The sequence below is a fragment of the Anolis sagrei genome, chromosome X, assembly GCF_037176765.1.
Source record: "Anolis sagrei isolate rAnoSag1 chromosome X, rAnoSag1.mat, whole genome shotgun sequence".
In the NCBI taxonomy this organism is placed as follows: domain Eukaryota; kingdom Metazoa; phylum Chordata; class Lepidosauria; order Squamata; family Dactyloidae; genus Anolis; species Anolis sagrei.
The window spans coordinates 108,851,057-108,869,425 of NC_090034.1; the positions used below are offsets into that span (position 1 = coordinate 108,851,057).

Sequence of the window (18,369 nt, forward strand, 5' to 3'; positions counted from 1 at the left end):
CCTGTAGGGATGAGGGTTTGGATGGGGCTGGGGGGGGGGGGAGCAGGTTAGGCTGGGTGGCCTGGGGGGTTGTTCTCTGAGCCCCCCCCCCAGGTGACCCCCCTTCCTTTCCTCCTTGCACCTGGCAGCAGAACCATGTCGTCCCCCGTGGGGATGCCCAAGCCCATCTGCCTGATCCAGAACCAGCAGGGGAGGCTGTCCACCTGCCCGGAGGCTCTGGAGGTCCTGCAGTGCATCCGCCAGCCCGTGGTGGTGGTGGCCATCGTGGGCCTCTACCGGACGGGCAAGTCCTACCTCATGAACTGCCTGGCCGGGAAGAGGACCGGTGAGTAGAGCGGGGGGGGGGTCTTGGCATGGCAGCCTTGTGGCCCTGGGGTCCCCTCGGGGTGAGGGGGGGCAGGGGCGGTTCATCCATTACGCAAAGTAAGCGGTCGCAGAACACTTTTTTTGCCAGGGGTGCAGAGGCGCCTCTGTAAATGCCCCTCGACCGCCACTTGAGGAGCGCCCCCTCAACTCACAACAGCCCTAACAGTCCGTGGGGAGGGGGGGAGCCTCGGCTTTCTTGCCTCGTTGCCGGGTGATCCTCTTCCCAAAGGGGCCGGGCCTTTGAGTCTTGCCTAGCCCCTCTTGTTCCTGCTCCACCCGGCCACTGGGTGCGCGAGCAGAACCGGCACTCAATCATTCTCTGCGTTCGATCCCTTCCCCATGATCGGCTCCCTTTCTCGATCTCCCGGCGCTCCACCTGCCTCCTCTCCTCTCCCCAATCTGTGGGTGGGCCAAGGGGCGGAGCCGCTGTGCCTGGCCCGCTTTGGGTCCGGAGGTGTGCCTGAAGACCCTGGCATGTGCACCAAAAGTCGCCTCTTCTCCTGACTTTCTCTTCAGCCATTGGGACCAAGAGAGAGAGAGAGAGAGAGAGCCCCTCCGGCTGGAGGTATCTCCCACCTCCGCTCCCTCCTTTGTTTTTGCACCTACCTTCAGGAAAGGTGGGCATCTCCTCTTCCCAATCTGCGGGTGGGCCAAGGGGTGGAGCCGTCATGCCTGGCCCGCTTCGGGTCCGGAGGCGTGTCTGAAGACCCCAGCGTGCGCACCAAAAGTCGCCTCTTCTCCTGACTTTCTCTTCAGCCATTAGGACCAAGAGAGAGAGAGAGAGAGAGAGAGAGAGACCTTCCGGCTGGAGGTATCTCCCACCTCCGCTCCCTCCTTTGTTTTTGCGCCTACCTTCAGGAAAGGTGGGCATCTCCGCCTCTCTCTCTCTATCTCTCTCTCTCTTGGTCCCAATGGCTGAGGAGAAAGTCAGGAGAAGAGGTGACTTTTGGTGCGCACGCCCCGGGGTCTTCAGGCACGCCTCCGGACCCAAAGTGCGCCAGGCAAGGGAGCAAGTGCGGCAAGTGTAGTTACTGGGATGTATAGTTCACCTACAATCAAAGAGCATTTTGAACTCCACCAGTGATGGAATTGAACCAAATATGGCACACAGGACTCCCACGACAAACAGAAAATATATATCAATGATTGGTTGGGGGGGGGGGCACCAAAATACTGTTTGCGTACCATTGAAAATTACTTAGGGCCGCCTCTGGGGAGGGGGCACCTCTGGGCCAGGAGGGAAGGCACAGCTTCACCCTTCGCTCTCCTGGCTGTTGGACCTGCCTCTTGCCCATACGGATTGGATGGATGTATTTCAAGAGCCTGACCTCACTGTTGCAATTATGTTGTAACCCACCTCGAGTTGCAAGGAGAGCCGAGTAAGACTACAACAACAATCATATAAGAAAAACATAAGGTCAATTTTCATGATCAAACAAATAAAATAACATAAGTAGCAGAGGTAGGTCTGTTCCCATTGGGAGAGAGGGAGTGGGAAAGGGATACGTATTTATTTGTTTGTTTGTTTACCGTATTTCTATCCCATCACTCCTCAACCCCCGAAGGAGGACTCAGGATGGCTTACAACGGGCACCGTTACAATGCCAGTACATAACAATTACAATAACAATTACATAGTTAAAAACAGGACATAAGCAATATAATAATGGAATGCTTTAATTGTTTTAATTACTGCTTCTATATGTTTTATTTTTATCTTATTGTTGTGCTGGCATTGAATTGTGGACTTGGCCACGGTGGTCCACGCTCTTGTTACATCCCGATTGGATTACTGCAACGCACTCTACGTGGGGTTGCCTTTGAAGACTGCTCGGAAACTCCAATTGGTCCAGCGGGAGGCAGCCAGATTGCTCACCGGAGCGACATACAGGGAGCACACCACCCCCCTGCTGTGCCAGCTCCACTGGCTGCCGATCCAGTTCCGAGCACAATTCAAAGTGCTGGTTTTGACCTACAAAACCCTATACGGTTCCGGCCCAGTGTATCTGTCCGAACGGATCTCCCTCTACATCCCACCTCGGAACCTAAGATCTTCCGGGGAGGCCCTGCTCTCGACCCCGCCTTTATCACAAGTGAGATTGGCGGGGACGAGGAGCAGGGCCTTCTCGGTGGTGGCCCCCCACCTGTGGAACTCACTCCCCGGGGAGATTAGATCATTTAGGAAAAAGTTGAAAACCTGGATATGGGACATCATGGCAGCTAAAGAAAGATCTGATGATGAACTGGAATCTGACGAGATGGAACGGATTTACGAAACTCCGAACGCTGAGCTCAGGATTAGTCTATTACTGTGTTACTATATTGTTGTGTAGTGATGTTTTTAATCTTTAATGTGTAATTGTTAATTTGCTTATATATGTATGTATATGTGTCAAGGCATCGAATTGTGCCTTCCTCTGTAAGCCGCCCTGAGTCCCCCCCTGGGGGGTGAGAAGGGCGGGGTAAAAGTGACGGAAATAAATAAATAAATAAATTGTGCCTTTTGTAAGCCGCCCTGAGTCCCCCCTCGGGGGTTGAGAAGGGCGGGGTAGAAGTGCAAGAAAGAAAGAAAGAAATCATTAAAACCGTAAAACAATCTCATCCGCCGTATCGCCGTTCCAGTCAATGTCCTTCTAAAGTGCTGCTTGCATCTATTGTCTGAAAGCCTGGTCCCAAAACCATGAGTTTAATTTATTTCAGAAATCCAGGAGGGAGGGAGCTGATCTTTCCTCAATCAGAATGTGTTGCATAGGCGGGGAGCCACCACCAAGAAGGCCCTGTCTCTCGTCCCTGCCAGACGCATCTGTGCTGTTGACGGGAGCGAGAGCAGGGCCTCCCTGGGTGATCTTAGATTACGAGGTGGGACGGAGGGGTGGATGCGTTCGGACAAGGAAGATGGGCCAGAACCATATAGAGCTTTATAGGTCAAAACCAGCACTTTGAATTGGGCTCAGAAATGGATCGGCGGCCAGTGGGGCTGGCACAACAGGAGGGTGGTACGTTCCCTGTATGTCGCCCCAGTTAGTAATCTGGCTGCCGCCCATTGGACTAGCTGAACCGTCTCCAAAGGCAGCCCCAGGTAGAGCGCGTTGCAGTAGTCTATACGGGATGTAACCAGAGCGTGGACAACTGTGGTCAGATCAGACTTCCCAAGGTACGGGCGCAGCTGGCGCATGAGTTTTAACTGTGCAAAAGCTCCCCTGACCACTGTCGAAACCTGGGGTTCCAGGCTCAGCGATGAGTCCAGGATCACTCCCAAGCTGCGAACCTGCGTCTTCAGGGGGAGCGTGACCCCGTCCATCCAACACAGGCTGGAACCCCGTGCCCTGTTCGGCCTTGCGACTGACCAGGAGGACCTCTGTCTTGTCTTGTACGCAGAAGTAGCAGATGAGTAAGTATAGAAATGCAACGGAGGGGAATCCACAGAAAAGTTATAAGACTGGTTATCAGAAAGTACAAATATAGGGAAACAAACTGCCATTGTAACCATTATAATTTATCTCCAAAACCAAATATATAGTATAGTCCTAATCCTATCTGTTGTCAGAGGCTTTCATTTTCAGAATCACGAGGTTGCTGTGAGTTTTCCAGGATGCATGGCCATGTTCCAGAAGCATTCTCTCCCGACGTTTCACCCACATCTATGGTAGGCAATCGTCACAACCTTTGAGGATGCCTGCCATAGATGTGGGTTTATTTGTCGTGTCAGAACAACCAGTCAAATTATATTACATTTCTAACAGAGCAAAGCAAACAAGCAGATTACAAAATTTGTGAGTATGAGAATTGATTAAATGTCCTTTGACCAGTCTCTGGACACTTGGAGTGCCTCTGGTGTTGCTGCAAGGAGGTTCTTCATTGTGCACGTAGCAGGGCTCAGGTTGCATTGCAGTAGATAGTCTGTGGTTTGCTCTTCTCCACACTCGCATGTCGTGGACTCTACTTTGTGGCCCCATTTCTTGAGGTTGGCTCTGCATCTCGTGGTGCCAGAGCGCAGTCTGTTCAGTGCCTTCCAGGTCGCCCAGTCCTCTGTGTGCCCAGGGGGGAGTCTCTCATTGGGTATCAGCCATTGGTTGAGGTACTGGGTTTGGGCCTGCCACTTTTGGACTCTCGCTTGCTGAGGTGTTCCAGCGAGTGTCTCTGTAGATCTTAGAAAACTATGTCTTGATTTAAGTCGTTGACGTGCTGGCTGATACCCAAACAGGGGATGGGCTGGAGATGTCTCTGCCTTGGTCCTTTCACTATTGGCTGCTAAAAGTCAGGAGAGAATGCTTCTGGAACATGGCCATACATCCTGGAAAATTCACAGCAACCCAATCATAATCATAAGTAACACAATTCTTAGTCTTGGGTCATCAATGTAATTATTTCCCAATTGATTCTATAACTGAAAAATGGGGAAAGTTTGTTGTTGTTCATTCGTTCAGTCGTCTCCGACTCTTCGTGACCTCATGGACCAGCCAACGCCAGAGCTCCCTGTCGGCCGTCACCACCCCCAGCTCCTTCAAGGTCAGTCCAGTCACTTCAAGGATGCCATCCATCCATCTTGCCCTTGGTCGGCCCCTCTTCCTTTTACCTTCCACTTTCCCCAGCATCATTGGGAAAGTTTATTCAACTGCAAAAACTGTGTTTCTGCGAGACATCCTCCAGCAGCAGCAGCACATTTTGCTCTAGTTTTCCAAGGAATATCGCATCATCGAGTCTCAACCAATTCGACATAGTTTGTGCCACAAAAACAAAGTGTCTGGTGTCGAACTATGACTTTCAAAGTCAGGACCACACAATTAAAAAGGAAATCACATTTTCAAACCAGGAACAGAACATCTTTCAAATTGTGTTCTATAGTATAATAATAATAATAATAATAATAATAATAATAATAATACATCGCAGTAGTAAGCCGTGCCCAGTGTGCAGGGGCCACTCCGTCCTCAAGGGCCTTTGCCACAGAGGAACTGCTTTCCCATCTCTCTCTCTCTCTCTCTCTCTCTCTCTCTCTCTCTCTCTCTCTCCCCCCCCCCCCCCCCCCCCCGCTTTCCTGCCTTTTACAAACTCTCCATGGAACCCTGGGCTGCTCCCCCCCCCCCCAAGAATCCTTCTTATAGTCTCCCACTGAGCCATGTCTTTGCACAGGTTTCCCCCTGGGCTCCACGGTGCAGGCCAACACCAAGGGCATCTGGATGTGGTGCGTCCCATACCCGAATCGGAACGACCAAACCCTGGTGCTGCTGGACACGGAGGGCCTGGGCGACGTGGAAAAGGTGGCTGTGGGAAGGGGAAAGAGGGGGCTGGGGGTGCTTTGGACCCTTTCTGGACCACGGGCCACCAAGACCAAGGTCCCTGCATGGAGGCCGGGAATGGCTCCCCACGGCCCTCAAGTTGGCCTCCAGCTCCCTAACAGGAGTCGCATCATTGTGGTGTCAGGAGTCAATTTCTGACGGCATGAAGACATCACAAATTCCCTCCGTGACATCCTGACTGAATCATCCTGGCTGCCTCAATTCTCTCTCTGTGACATTTTGAAGCCAGCACAGGGTGCTGGAAACCTTGTATTGGAACTTGTGAAGCAACAAGCTCTAAGTAGGAAACTGAGAAGAGGGGGAGATGGGCAGGACAAGTGTATAAAAGGAAGTGGTGGTGGGAAAAAGTCAGTAGTGTCCCTCTTTGCTGGAGAGATACAAGCAATATATCCATTTCAAAGCAAAACCGGCTTGTGAGTGGTCATTTAATATTGCTATATAAAACCTACAGTCTTACACGTGGTGAGCTCCTTGCGGAAAAGACTTCACTCTTGATTTAGAGCAAGCCTCTTCAGGTGTTGTGGGCTTCAGCTCCCTGACCACTGAACTAGTTGGCAAGGGCTTCTAGGAGGTGGAGGGTCAAATGCAACTGATTTGGAGAGTTTCCCAGCTGCAGAAGACCCAGGTTCCTTCTTCTGGAATGTCCTCTGCACCGACCCTGCCTGGATGTGGCCCGGATTCTTTTCTTATGGATGAGCTCTTCTCTTAAAGAGCTGGGCATTTTTATCCTGCAGAAGAGAAGGCTGAGAGGAGACAGGATGAGGGCCATGGATCAAGATGGGAGGGGAATATGTCACAGGGAGGAGGAGAGAGCAAGCTTCCTTTCTGCTGCCCTGGAGACTTGGATGCAAGGGAGCGATGGGTTCAACTACAGGAGTGGAGATTCCACCTGAACATGAGGAAGAACTTTCTGACTGTGAGAGCTGTTCAGCAGTGGAACTCTCTGCCCCGGAGGGAGTGTGGTGGAGGCTCCTTCTATAGAGGCTTTTAAACAGAGACTGGCCATCTGTTGGGGGTGCTTTGAACGTGATTGTCCTGCTTTTGGCAGAACGGGGTTGGACTAGATGGTTCACCAGGTCTCTTCCAAATCTAGGACTTTATGAGTCTAGGGAGGAAGGGGGGAGGAAGGGGAGGCAACCTCGCAGCCCCAAGGTCCACCAGTCTATCCACCAACCAGCCGGACCTTGATCAGAAGCCTGTCTTTTATGTTTCTCTCCCTCTCTCCTCTCAGGGCAACACGCAAAATGACGCCTGGATCTTTGCCCTGGCCGTCCTCCTCAGCAGCACCCTGGTCTATAACAGCATGGGCACCATTGACCAGGACGCCATGGACAAGCTCCAGTATCCTTCCATTCTTCCTTCCTTCCTTCCTTCCTTCCTTCCTTCCTTCTTTCCTTCCTTCCTCCCTCTCTCCCTTCCTTCCTTTCCTGGGGCAGTACCCCCCCAACCCCGACCACCAGGTGTTCAGGTCCTGGCCACTCCAATGGGACACACCTGAGCCCATCTTTAGAGAAAGGCAGGATTTGGGCCACAAGAATAATAATAATAATAATAATAATAATAATAATAATAATAACTGTATTTTTGTACCCTGCCTCCATCTCTTCAAAGTACTCGGGGCGGCTTCCATGGAGTCAAGCCCGGTCAAGTAAAATGCATAATGTTGGTGCAAAACAAAGCCCAAGACAAGCCAGGTGACACCCGCATGATCCATTCATGAAACGCCAGGGGGATAGGGATAGAAGGTTCTACTCAGATGGAAAATTGGCCACCCACTGCATGCCATCACTGGGCAGACCAGAACCAAAGAACACCCAGAGAACTGGGAACATATGCGTATAGGTCAGTGGTTCTCAACCTGGGGTCCCCAGATGTTTTTGGCCTTCAACTCCCAGAAATCCTAACAGCTGGTAACTGGTTGGGATTTCTGGGAGTTGTAGGCCAAAAACATCTGGGGACCCCAGGTTGAGAACCACTGGTATAGGTGGTAGACTTCCAATGAGTGGGAGAGAGAAAGATTGGCCCCATCAAAAGCAGGCTTGACCAATACCTGGCCTGCCCCCACCCCTCTGTCCATGTGTTCCATGTCCATACGCAGCCAGGGGGGGCTTGAGGAAAGAGGGGTGGCGTGGTGAGTGGCATCCCTTGATTCCTGAACCAGACCGCCTGCAGCTACGTGACGGAGCTGACGGAGCGCATCAAGGCCAAGGCCTCTCCCGGGGACAGCGCAGGTGGGGGCCTAGAGGATTCCACCGAATACTTGCGCTTCTTCCCCAGCTTTGTCTGGACCCTGAGGGACTTCACGCTGCAGCTGGAGCTGGACGGGAGGCCCATCACCGAGGACGAGTACCTGGAGAATGGCCTGAAGTTAAAGAAAGGTACCTTGCACTCCACTGGGTGCCATCTGATCCTGAAGGCCATGCAGGGGCGGCCCTGGTTGTGATATCGAGCTGCTTTTAGCAGGGTCTCCTTGAGAGAGAGAGACCCGAGGACCGTGCCTAAAGGGCTCTGGGTCCCTTGGTGAGGCCAGCGAGAGCCAATCCAAAGAGTAAAAATATTATAAATAATAATGCCTCATCCAAGTGGAAGAAGTTTCTTTTCAGCAACCGAGGTTTATTGTGATTCAGCTGAGATCAGATGCATTACAGGAATCATTCCACTGCAAGCATGATTTTACAGAATTTCCAAGCATTTTTATAGTACACAGACAAAGGAAAACAGTTTCAAAACCCCCGCCCACCCTCTGTCAGCCGGCTTCGGGCTGATTGGCTGGCTGCGGAACAGCTGGGAGGAGGCTTGGCAGCATGCCTCGCCTCCTGTCCAATCAGCGAGCTCCGCTGCCTCTAGGGGGCCAATCGGCGCCTTCCTAGCGCCTCTGAAGATGGTCCAATCAGCAGCCAGGAGGCGGGACAAAGCTTGACAGCTCAGGGGAAATGGTGTGCCCAGGGGGCATCCGCCAGCTGTTATTCAAGTCTTTGTCCTCATCGGCGGGGTGACAGACAAGGGGAACAATGAGTTTCCTGGTTTATGATTGGATTTGGGAGGAAGTATGAAAAGGAGCTATTGATGGCATTCGGACCTCAAAACCTTGTAAACAAGGGGGATCAACAAATACCTAAAAATGATACAATCAGCTTTTTATCCTTGAGTTTCTGTTGACCCTCCTCTCATCTTACTGTCTGCTTTGAAAGTAAGTTTGAAGAGGGGGCCAACTATAGGCCCATGCAAATGTAAATATGAACCGTTTCGGGAGGACAAAGGATTTCCTCCCTGCCACAGTAATCCTCAGGTCACATTCCTTTTGGGGCAGGGGTCAAAGAGGAGAAGCAGGGAGGGGGACCAGAGTACATTTCATACAATATTCCATTACATAGATTTCATATATCTTACATTTCATGAGGCAATCCCACCCCCCATCCCAAGCAAAGCTTATTACAATATTGGATCTTTATTATAACACAAACTGGAGATCTCATAGTCCTTTGGCAAAGGTGCGTGGAAACGGAGGCTGCTTGCATTTCAAGGCAAGCACCAGAAGGAAGTTCGTGGCCAAAAACAGTTCAGAGAGTCAATAAGAAAAAGGCAGAAGTCCAGTGATGGGCGCTGGGTTGGGTAGTAGCAGAGTCCATAGTCCAGTGCATAAGTCAGAGAGTTCATAAAAGAGGAAACAGGAACCCAGTTATGTGCGCTGGGTCAGGAAGCAGCAGAATCCATTGTCCGGCCCTTGGCGAACTACAAATACTTGGGAGGGGGGGGGGGGAAGATGCTCGGCATCAGTTGGGACTGGATGGGAGGCCGCAAGGATTCCCAGGGGCTGCAGGTTACGTTTCAGAGGGAGGGACCCGCAAAGTCACCTCCGAGTTGTCCTTGCCTAAGAAAATCCTAAGGAATCCATGGGGCTCCCCGAAAGCAACAGGCGACATGAAGGAGATATCCAGGATGGGTTTTCTATGCAGAAACGATAACATATAAGTACAACTTGGACTTCTCCCTGTCTCTTCCCTGTGCAGGGGACACTCCCGACGTCCGGCTGTTCAACCTGCCCCGCAAGTGCATCCGCTTCTTCTTCCCCACCCGGAAGTGCTTCATCTTTGACCGCCCCACCAGTCGGAAGAACCTGCACCGCCTGGAGCAGATGGAGGAGAGCGAGCTGGAGCCCGACTTTGTGGAGCAGGCCAACCGGTTTTGCAACTACATCTATAGGACCTCCAAGGAGAAGACCGTCCCAGGGGGACATGTGGTCACTGGGCACCGTGAGTCCACCCTGCCCTCCTCCTCTGAGTCAATGCTGCAGTTGCACTGGAATGCAGGGCTATCTCTGGCCTTGCCCTTGTTCCTCTGGGGAGACCATTATCCCCTGCCTCTGGGCAACGGGCACCACTGGTGGTTTGTGCACCCAAAGGCGCTGGGGACCCATGTCTCCTCCCTCTGGCTGCCGGGGAAGTAGCCCTTCTTCCATCCAGCGCTGGGCATCATCACCTGACATCTGCCTTGCCGTCTTCCTCCTCGCAGTGCTGGCCAAGCTGGTGGAGACCTACGTGGAGACCATCAGCAGCGGGAAGGTGCCCTGCCTGGAGAGCGCAGTGTTGGCCTTGGCGGAGATGGAGAACGCGGCTGCCGTGGAGGAGGCTGTGGCCTGCTATGGGAAGCTAATGGAGCAGAGGCTGAGCCTGCCCACGGAGAGTGTCCCGGAGCTGTTGGGGGTCCATGCCGGGTGCGAGAAGGAGGCCCTGCAAGTGTTCATGGCGCGTGCCTTCAAGGATGATGAGCGACGCTTCCAGTTAAAGTTCATGGTAGTTTCCCCCACGAGATGAGGCCACTAGTAAGGCCTGATTTGGGGGGGGGGGTGTCTCATGGGGGAGGGAGCCTCAGGGGCAGAAGGGGCACCAGTCCTATTGGCAGTACTCCCAGCCCCACTTGACTGGTCTCTTCATTGGAGTTCAGCACTAAAGTAGGGCGGTTTAGCAGAGCAAAAGCTTCCAAACACAGCAGCAGCAGCAGAGCAAGTGAAATCTCGCAATTCAAGGAGCAAAGGAAGGCTTCAAAAATTACAAAGATCTTATCTGAAAGAACTACATTTATATTATTATTGTTATTGTTATTGTTCTGGGCACCACAATTGACATATTGAGAAATTGGAATGCGTCCAGAGGAGGGCAACTAAAATGATTGAGGGTCTGGAGAACAAGCCCTATGAGGAGTGGCTTAAAGAGCTGGGCATGTTTAGCCTGAAGAAGAGAAGGCTGAGAGGAGGTATGATAGCCATGTATAAATATGTGAGAGGAAGCCACAGGGAGGAGGAGGGAGCAAGCTTGTTTTCTTTTTCCCTGGAGACTAGGACGCAATGGAACCATGGCTTCAAACTACAAGAGAGGAGAGGCGCTTTTTTTTGTCGTGTCAGGAGTGACTCCTGGTGTGAGAGAATTGGCCTTCTGCAAGGACGTTGCCCAGGGGACGCCTGGATGATTTTGATGTTTTTATCATCCTTGTGGGAGGCTTCTCTCATGTCCCCGCATGAGGAGCTGGAGCTGATAGAGGGAGCTCATCCACCTCTCCCCAGATTCGAACCTGCAACCTGTCGGTTCTCAGTCCTGCTGGCACAGGGGTTTAACCCACTGCACCACTGGGGGCTCCTCCTAAGAGAAGGCCGAGAGGAGATATGATAGCCATGTATAAATATGTGAGAGGAAGTCCCAGGGAGGAGGAGGGAGTAAGCTTCCCTTCCACTTCCCTGGAGACTAGGACGCAATGGAGCCATGGCTTCAAACTACAAGAGAGGAGATTCCACCTGAACACGAGGAAGAACTTCCTGACTGTGAGAGCCGTTCAGCAGTGGAACTCTCTGCCCCGGAGTGTGGTGGAGGCTCCTTCTTTGGAAGCTTTGAAACAGAGGCTGGATGGCCATCTGTCAGGGGTGATTTGAATGCAATATTCCTGCTTCTTGGCAGAATGGGGTTGGACTGGATGATGGCCCAGGAGGTCTCTTCCAACTCTAGGATTCTATGATTGCTGTTGTTGTTGTTATACCATTGTGTACCATTGTGGCCAGATCTCACAGTTGGCACACAAGTTTTAATTGTGCAAAGGTCCTCCCGGCCACCACAGATACCTGGGCCACCAGGTTCAGCACTGAGTCCAGGTGGACCCCTAAACCGCAGGCCTGTGTCTTCAGGGGGAGTGTGACCCCATCCCACACAGCTCAATCTCTATTCCCTGATCTACCTTCCAGCTGACCAGGAGCACTTCTGACTTGTCTGGATTACGTTTCCATTTCTTTGCCCTCTTCCAGTCCATTTCTGATGACAGGCACTGGTTTAGGGTCAGGACAGCTTCCTTGGCATTAGGTGAACAGGAGTAGGAGAGCTGGGTGTCATCCGCATATGTTGTTGTTGTTGTTCATTCGTTCAGTCGTCTCCAACTCTTCGTGACCTCATGGACTAGCCCACGCCAGAGCTCCCTGTCGGCCGTCACCACCCCCAGCTCCTTCAAGGTCAGTCCAGGCACTTCAAGGATGCCATCCATTCATCTTACCCTTGGTCGGCCCCTCTTCCTTTTGCCTTCCCCTTTCCCCAGCATAATTGTCTTCTCCAGGCTTTGCTGTCTCCTCATGATGTGGCATTCAAAGGACTTCCACTTTGTCTCTCGTCTCCTTCCCTCCAATGAGCAGCCGGGCTTTATTTCCTGGAGGATGGACTGGTTGGATCTTCTGGCAGTCCAAGGCACTCTCAGCACTTTCCTCCAACACCACAGCTCAAAAGCATCTCTCTTCCTTCGCTCAGCCTTCCCGAAGGTCCATCTCTCACATCCGTAGGTGACTCCAGGGAAGACCATGGCTTTGACTAGACAATGGATCTTTGTTGCCAGTCTGATGTCTCTACTCTTTACTATTTTATCGAGACTGGACATTGCTCTCCTCCCAAGAAGGAAGCGTCTTCTGATTTCCTGGCCACAGTCTGCATCTGCACTCATCTTTGCACCTAGAAATACAAACCCTGTCACGGCCTCCACATTTTCTCCCTCTATTTCCCAGTTGTCAATCATTCTTGTGGCCATAATCTTGGTTTTTTTGACGTTTAGCTGCAACCCGGCTTTTGCGCTTTCTTCTTTCACCTTGATTAGAAGGCTCCTCAGCTCCTCCTCGCTTTCGGCCATCAGAGTGGTGTCATCTGCATATCTGAGGTTGTGAATGTTTCTTCCAGCCATTTCCACCCCAGCTTTGCATTCCTCCAGCCCCGCACATCCTCGCATGATGTGTTCTGCATACACGTTAAAAAGGTTGGGTGAGAGGATGCAGCCTTGTCGGACGCCTTTCCCAATCTGGAACCCGTCTCCTGTTCCGTGGTCAGTTCTGACTGTTGCTACTTGCTACATCCGCATATAGGTGGCACCAAATCCCAAATCTCTGAATGATCTCTCCCAGCAGCTTCATGTATATGTTAAACAACACAGGGGACAGAATGGAACCCTAAGGGACCCCACAGGTCAACGGCTGGGGGTCCGAACAGGAGCCCCCAGCACCACCTTCTGGGTACGACATTCCAGGAAGGGCTGGAGCCACTGTAAAACAATGCCACCCAGTCCCACCCCAGTGAGATGACCCAGAAGGATACCATTGTCAATAATATAGGAAAGGTAAGGGTCTCACTAAGTGTCTAGAGACATCTTGCATGCTTCGTCTCTGGAGTACCATAGGAAGACTGGGTGTGGATTTCCATGTGGCCGGAGACTTAGGAAAGGTGGCATGCTCCTGAGAGTTTTCAGTCTAATGAGGAGGAGAAAACAGAGAGACAGATGCCAAGGAGAACGGGGCATGGCTTCCCCCTGCAATGCTAATCTCAGCTGCCTGTCTACCCTTGCCATCAGAGTGGAGTGTGACCTTATGGAGGGCATGGCCAGTCTTCTGGCTGCCAGAGAAAGCGCTCCATGCCCCTTGGCAGCCCTTCCGTGGCCCTTGGGCTCTAGGGCCCCATTCAGTCGTGCCCTTCCTCTGTGCCTCCTTTCCTGCCAGAAAACCATGCATGACCGGAAGGAGGAATACTGCCGAAGGAACAAGCAGGAGTCCACCAAACGCTGCCAGGCGCTGCTGGAGTTTAAAAAAGGAAAAAGTAAAATAAAGCAGCAGCAAAATGTAGCAGTTTAGCAGAGCAGAAGCTTCCAAACACAGCAACAGCAGAGCAAATGAGCTCTAGCAATTCAAGGAGAAAAGGCAGGCTTTCAAAGTTACAAAAGTCCATCTTATGTGGCAGAACTAAATATGAGAAAGTTCAGGGTCTTGCTCCCTGTCTCGAACTGTCTGGAGACATCTTGCATGCTCTCCTCTCTGGAGAACAGTAAGAAGACTGGGTGTAGATTTCCATGCAGTCAGAGACTTAGGAAAGGAGGCATGTCCCTGAGAGTTATCAGTCCTGTCCTTCCTCTGTGCCTCCTTTCCTGCCAGAAAACCATGGATGACCGGAAGGAGGAATACTGCCGAAAGAATGAGCAAGAGTCCACCAAACGCTGCCAGGCGCTGCTGGCCACTCTCTGCGTGGAGCTGGAGGAGAAGGTGCGCAGCGGAGTCTACTCCCGGCCTAATGGACACCAGCAGTTTGTGGATGACCTGAAGGACGTTGAGGAAAGATACCACCAGGAGCCAAAGAAGGGGGTGATGGTAAGGAAGGAGGGAGGGAGGGAAGGAGGGAGGAAGGGCTGGGCCATGGAAGGAAGTCACACAGGGCCACCCTGCCGATTCTTGGCCAGATCAGGGAAGTTTATTTATTTATTTATTTATTTATTTTATTTGGGGTGCTTCTACCCCGCCCTTCTCAACCCCTTAGGGGGGGACTCAGGGCAGCTTACAAAAGGCACAATTCGATGCCTAACAATTCACAAAATACAGTACAATATACAATACACAAATTTACCGTATAATGTCAACAGTTATAACTAATTAAAACAATCAAACAGTATACTAGCAGCAATAAAATCATCTTGTGGTCAATGTTCGGCAATTCATAGTCCGTAATCCATCTAGCATTGTCATTATCCTTTACTACTCTGGTTGTCATTGGTGGTCTTTGTCCATCTGCCAGCTTACCCGAAGGCCTGGTCCCACATCCAGGTTTTTAGCTTCCTTCTGAAAGCAAGGAGGGATGTTGATGACCTAATCTCCCCCGGGAGTGCATTCCACAGGTGAGGGGCCACCACCGAGAAGGCCCCGTCCCTCGTCCCCACCACCACCTGTGATAAAGGTGGGGCCGAGAGCAGGGCCTCCCCAGCAGATCTTAAACTCCGAGGTGGGATGTAGAAGGAGATACGTTTGGACAGGTACGCTGGGTATCCAGGTTCACGTATCCAGGCATAAAAATCAGTGAACATGCCAAGGAAGCACACCCCAAATCCAAGATTTCTTAGAACTTGCAAAACAAATGTTAATGGCAACGTGTGGGTCTCAGCGGAGGAGCAAGAGTGCAGCAACCATAATGTCAGTGTCCATGTTTGTGGGCCAGAATTGATCTTCTTGCACTGATGCTGCAGATACCCAAAGTGTGTGGATGGCCTTCCAAATTCTGAAGCTGAGAGGAGTGTCTTTATGTGGGTAGCCCAAGGGTGGGGGGTGGGTGCCCCCATAGGCCCCTCAGCCATATCCCCAGGGCACCAGAATCCCTCCAGAAGGGTCCTTGGGGCAGACCCTTTGGCAGCGTCCAGTCTGGGCCCTTCCTGGCGGTCCTCCCGAGCTCTGCTTCCTCCATCCAGGCAGAGGAGGCCCTGAAGCAGTTCCTGGAGGGCAAGGAGGTCGTCGGCAAAACCATTCTCCAAAGCGACACGGCCCTTAGCGAGAAGGAGAAGCAAATGGAAGGTGAGCCCCCCTCCCCATCCAGAGAAAGGAGTGGGGAGCAGAGCCCCTGCTTTCTGCTCTGGCCACAAGGCTCATCCAGTGCCTCTGAGAGGAAAGGCAAAAGCCAGAGGGAGGGTCATGGATCGGGTTTCTGTGCCGGACATCAGTGCCTCCGTTGAGCCCCTGCCCTTTCCAGGAAGGCCTCCCAGTTCTGAATACACCCCAAATCCATCCCCACCAAGTCTTTACAGAGTGTTTGGAGCAGTTCCATAGACGGGCTAAGACTCTAAAGGCATCACCCCAAAAGCCCTTTTGCAGGGTATAGATTTGTTTTGAGTCCTCTGTGGTTCCAAGGACATCACATTAAATCTGGGAGTTGCCATGCACCATGGTGAATCGGGTGGGACCTGGCGGAAGCATGGGCAACCCAGCACCCCAGTGCACCCCCTGCCTTCCCCGTCACCTCATCCCACAAGGTGAAGCGTTGCTGCTCACCTTCCCCAGGTTGTGTTCAAAGCAACACAAGAAGCCTCCCTTGCTGCCACCATCACTGCCGCCTACACTGATTACACACATCCTCGGGCACGGAGCCCCGCCAGCAATAGGTCAATGCCGTGTGATGGGAGCCAGCGAGCTCCGTGCCTGAAGAGAGGTGAAATCAGCAAAGGGCGGGCAAATTTGGCCCTCTGATGAGGTGGCAAGAAAGCCTTGAAATGCTGTATGTGTGTTTTTCAGCACTTAAGGGCCCAGTACCGTGTCTTTTCTTAAACGCTACCAAGTGACCACTGTGTGTGGGGTTTATTTATTTATCGTTTCAGGCAACCAAACAGTTTTATTACATTTTGAACAGAACAGACAAACAAACATACAAAAGACACAGAGTTTGCAAGCTTGGTAGTTGATTAAATGTCCTTTGACCAGTATCTGGCCACTTGGAGTGCCTCTGGTGTTGCCTCAAGAAGTTCCTCCATTGTGCATGTGGAGGTGGGGTGGGGGGCCTTCAGAGATTGACCGCCCTTTCCTTTCTCCTTTCCCCCCATTCGCTGGACAGAGGTCCGGACACAGGCGGAGGCGGCCCGGAGGGAGCAGGAGGTCCTGCGGCAGAGGGATGCTGAGCGGGAGCAGAAGATGCGGGACCGGGAGCGGAGCTTCGAGGAAAACATGCAGCAGCTGAAGGTCAAGATGGAGCAGGATCGGGAGCAGCTCCTGAAGGAGCAGAAGAAGATGATGGACAGCCGGCTGGCGGTAAGCCACCCTGGGGTCTCAGGGACACCCCTTCCCCGTCTCTTCCGTTATGGGAGCCCCTTGGAGCCCCCTTGGGTCTGTGAAATATGCCTTTGGACAGAAATAGAAGTCCGCCTCTCTCTCTTTTGCAGGAGCAAGAAGCGCTGCTGAACGAGGGGTTCCAGAAGGAGGCCCAGCAGATGAGGGAGGAGATCCAGCTCCTGAAGGAGGAGAATGCCAAGGTCCAGGAGCCCTCCTGGCTGGAAAAAGCTCTGAATGCGATGTGGAAAGTCACCACCCTCGTTTTTGAAGGGATTGCAAAGAGTCTGGAGTCCTTTCTAAACCGTTCAGAGAGTAGTGGTCGGAGCCTCCCCAGACCACAGCAGGCCCCTGCCCTCCCTTCTTCTCCAGCTGTTGCCTATTGCTCTTGATGACCCGGCCGGCCGGTGTCTGTGTGGCTCTTTGGACCGAATGCGCTGTTAGTTAGAGCGGATGCTGCGCTACCCTCGCCGGAGAACGGTGCCGGGAGGTATCCCCCCAGGGTCTTCCCACACATTTTGCAGTTGCTGTCACTCAGGCACACTTCCTTGGGGGTGCCCCATGAGCAAGGCCAATTGCCTTGACTTGGAGGGGGGCAATGGTGGCCCTTGGAGCCCCCAAGGAAGCGGCCGCTGAAGGCACCCTTGCCACTGCTGCGTGCATTGACAGGCAGACGAACACGCTGGAGTGGTGGGAGCCAAGAACACGCTCTCATTGCTTATATAGACAGAGAGATAGGGCTCAATAGGTAGGTAGGTAGGTAGGTAGGTAGGCACAAGCACATGCTTTTCAGTGGTCTGCTCTTTCATGCTCTTTGATTGTACCCAGAACTCATGTATTTGATCCAGAGTCTGCTGTTTGGTTGTGTTTAATGCTGCTTTTCTGACCACGAGCAGCTTGGTTGTATCTCCACCCACCTGAGTCCATAGAGCCTCTCTCAAACATTATTCGAGCACATCATCCAGGATTCATACTCACATTGGTGCTGATATCATCGTATCTGCACTCCCAACTATTTCTGGGGAGACCTCTCGGTCCCTCTCTTCACCTGCCTGCCTCATCTGTCAATATTTACCTGTCTGAGGGCTGCTTTTAAGCCCTGGTTTGGAGTTCTGCTTGTTTTGACGATGCGCTGTGTGCTTACCTTGGACCAGATGTGACTCTTTGCAAAATAAAAGTATCAGCTGCTGTCTGAGAACTGCCTTGAGAAACTTTTGTTGGGTCAATATTTGGGGGGGGGGGGTGGGAAGGGGAAATTCAGGCCCGATGAACGAAGGTTAACCCCCCCCCCCCCCACCTTGCCTGGCTTGGAAAGTCCCAGTCAATAGTCCTGGGATGTCTTTGTTATACTGTTGGCATTGAATTTGTGCCATTAGGATGTTGTAAACCGCCTTGAGTCCCTCCAGAGGTGAGAAAGGCAGTATATAAATACAGCAAATCTATATAAATAAAAATGTAATGTTAGTTTGTGGGATTCACAGAACTCAAAAACCACTGGGGGAATTGACACCAAATTTGGACACAAGACACCTAACAACCCAATGTATGTCCTTCACTAAAAAAAATATGAGTTTATCATTTGGGAGTTGTAGTTGCTGGGATTTATAGTTCCCCTACAATCAA

At 52.0% G+C, this 18,369-nt stretch overlaps 1 protein-coding gene across 1 annotated transcript; it reads left to right on the forward strand.

Annotated features, from left to right (window-relative positions):
- Positions 1–131: 131 nt before the first annotated feature.
- Positions 132–17,509, forward strand: LOC137095016 (guanylate-binding protein 1-like). Its single transcript, XM_067461167.1, has 10 exons — positions 132–325; positions 5,500–5,627; positions 6,898–7,007; positions 7,839–8,044; positions 9,677–9,919; positions 10,179–10,459; positions 14,104–14,316; positions 15,402–15,504; positions 16,535–16,728; positions 16,860–17,509. Exons 1-10 carry the CDS (start codon positions 136–138, stop codon positions 17,136–17,138), a joined length of 1,947 nt encoding a protein of 648 aa, XP_067317268.1. The 5' UTR covers positions 132–135; the 3' UTR covers positions 17,139–17,509.
- Positions 17,510–18,369: the final 860 nt, after the last annotated feature.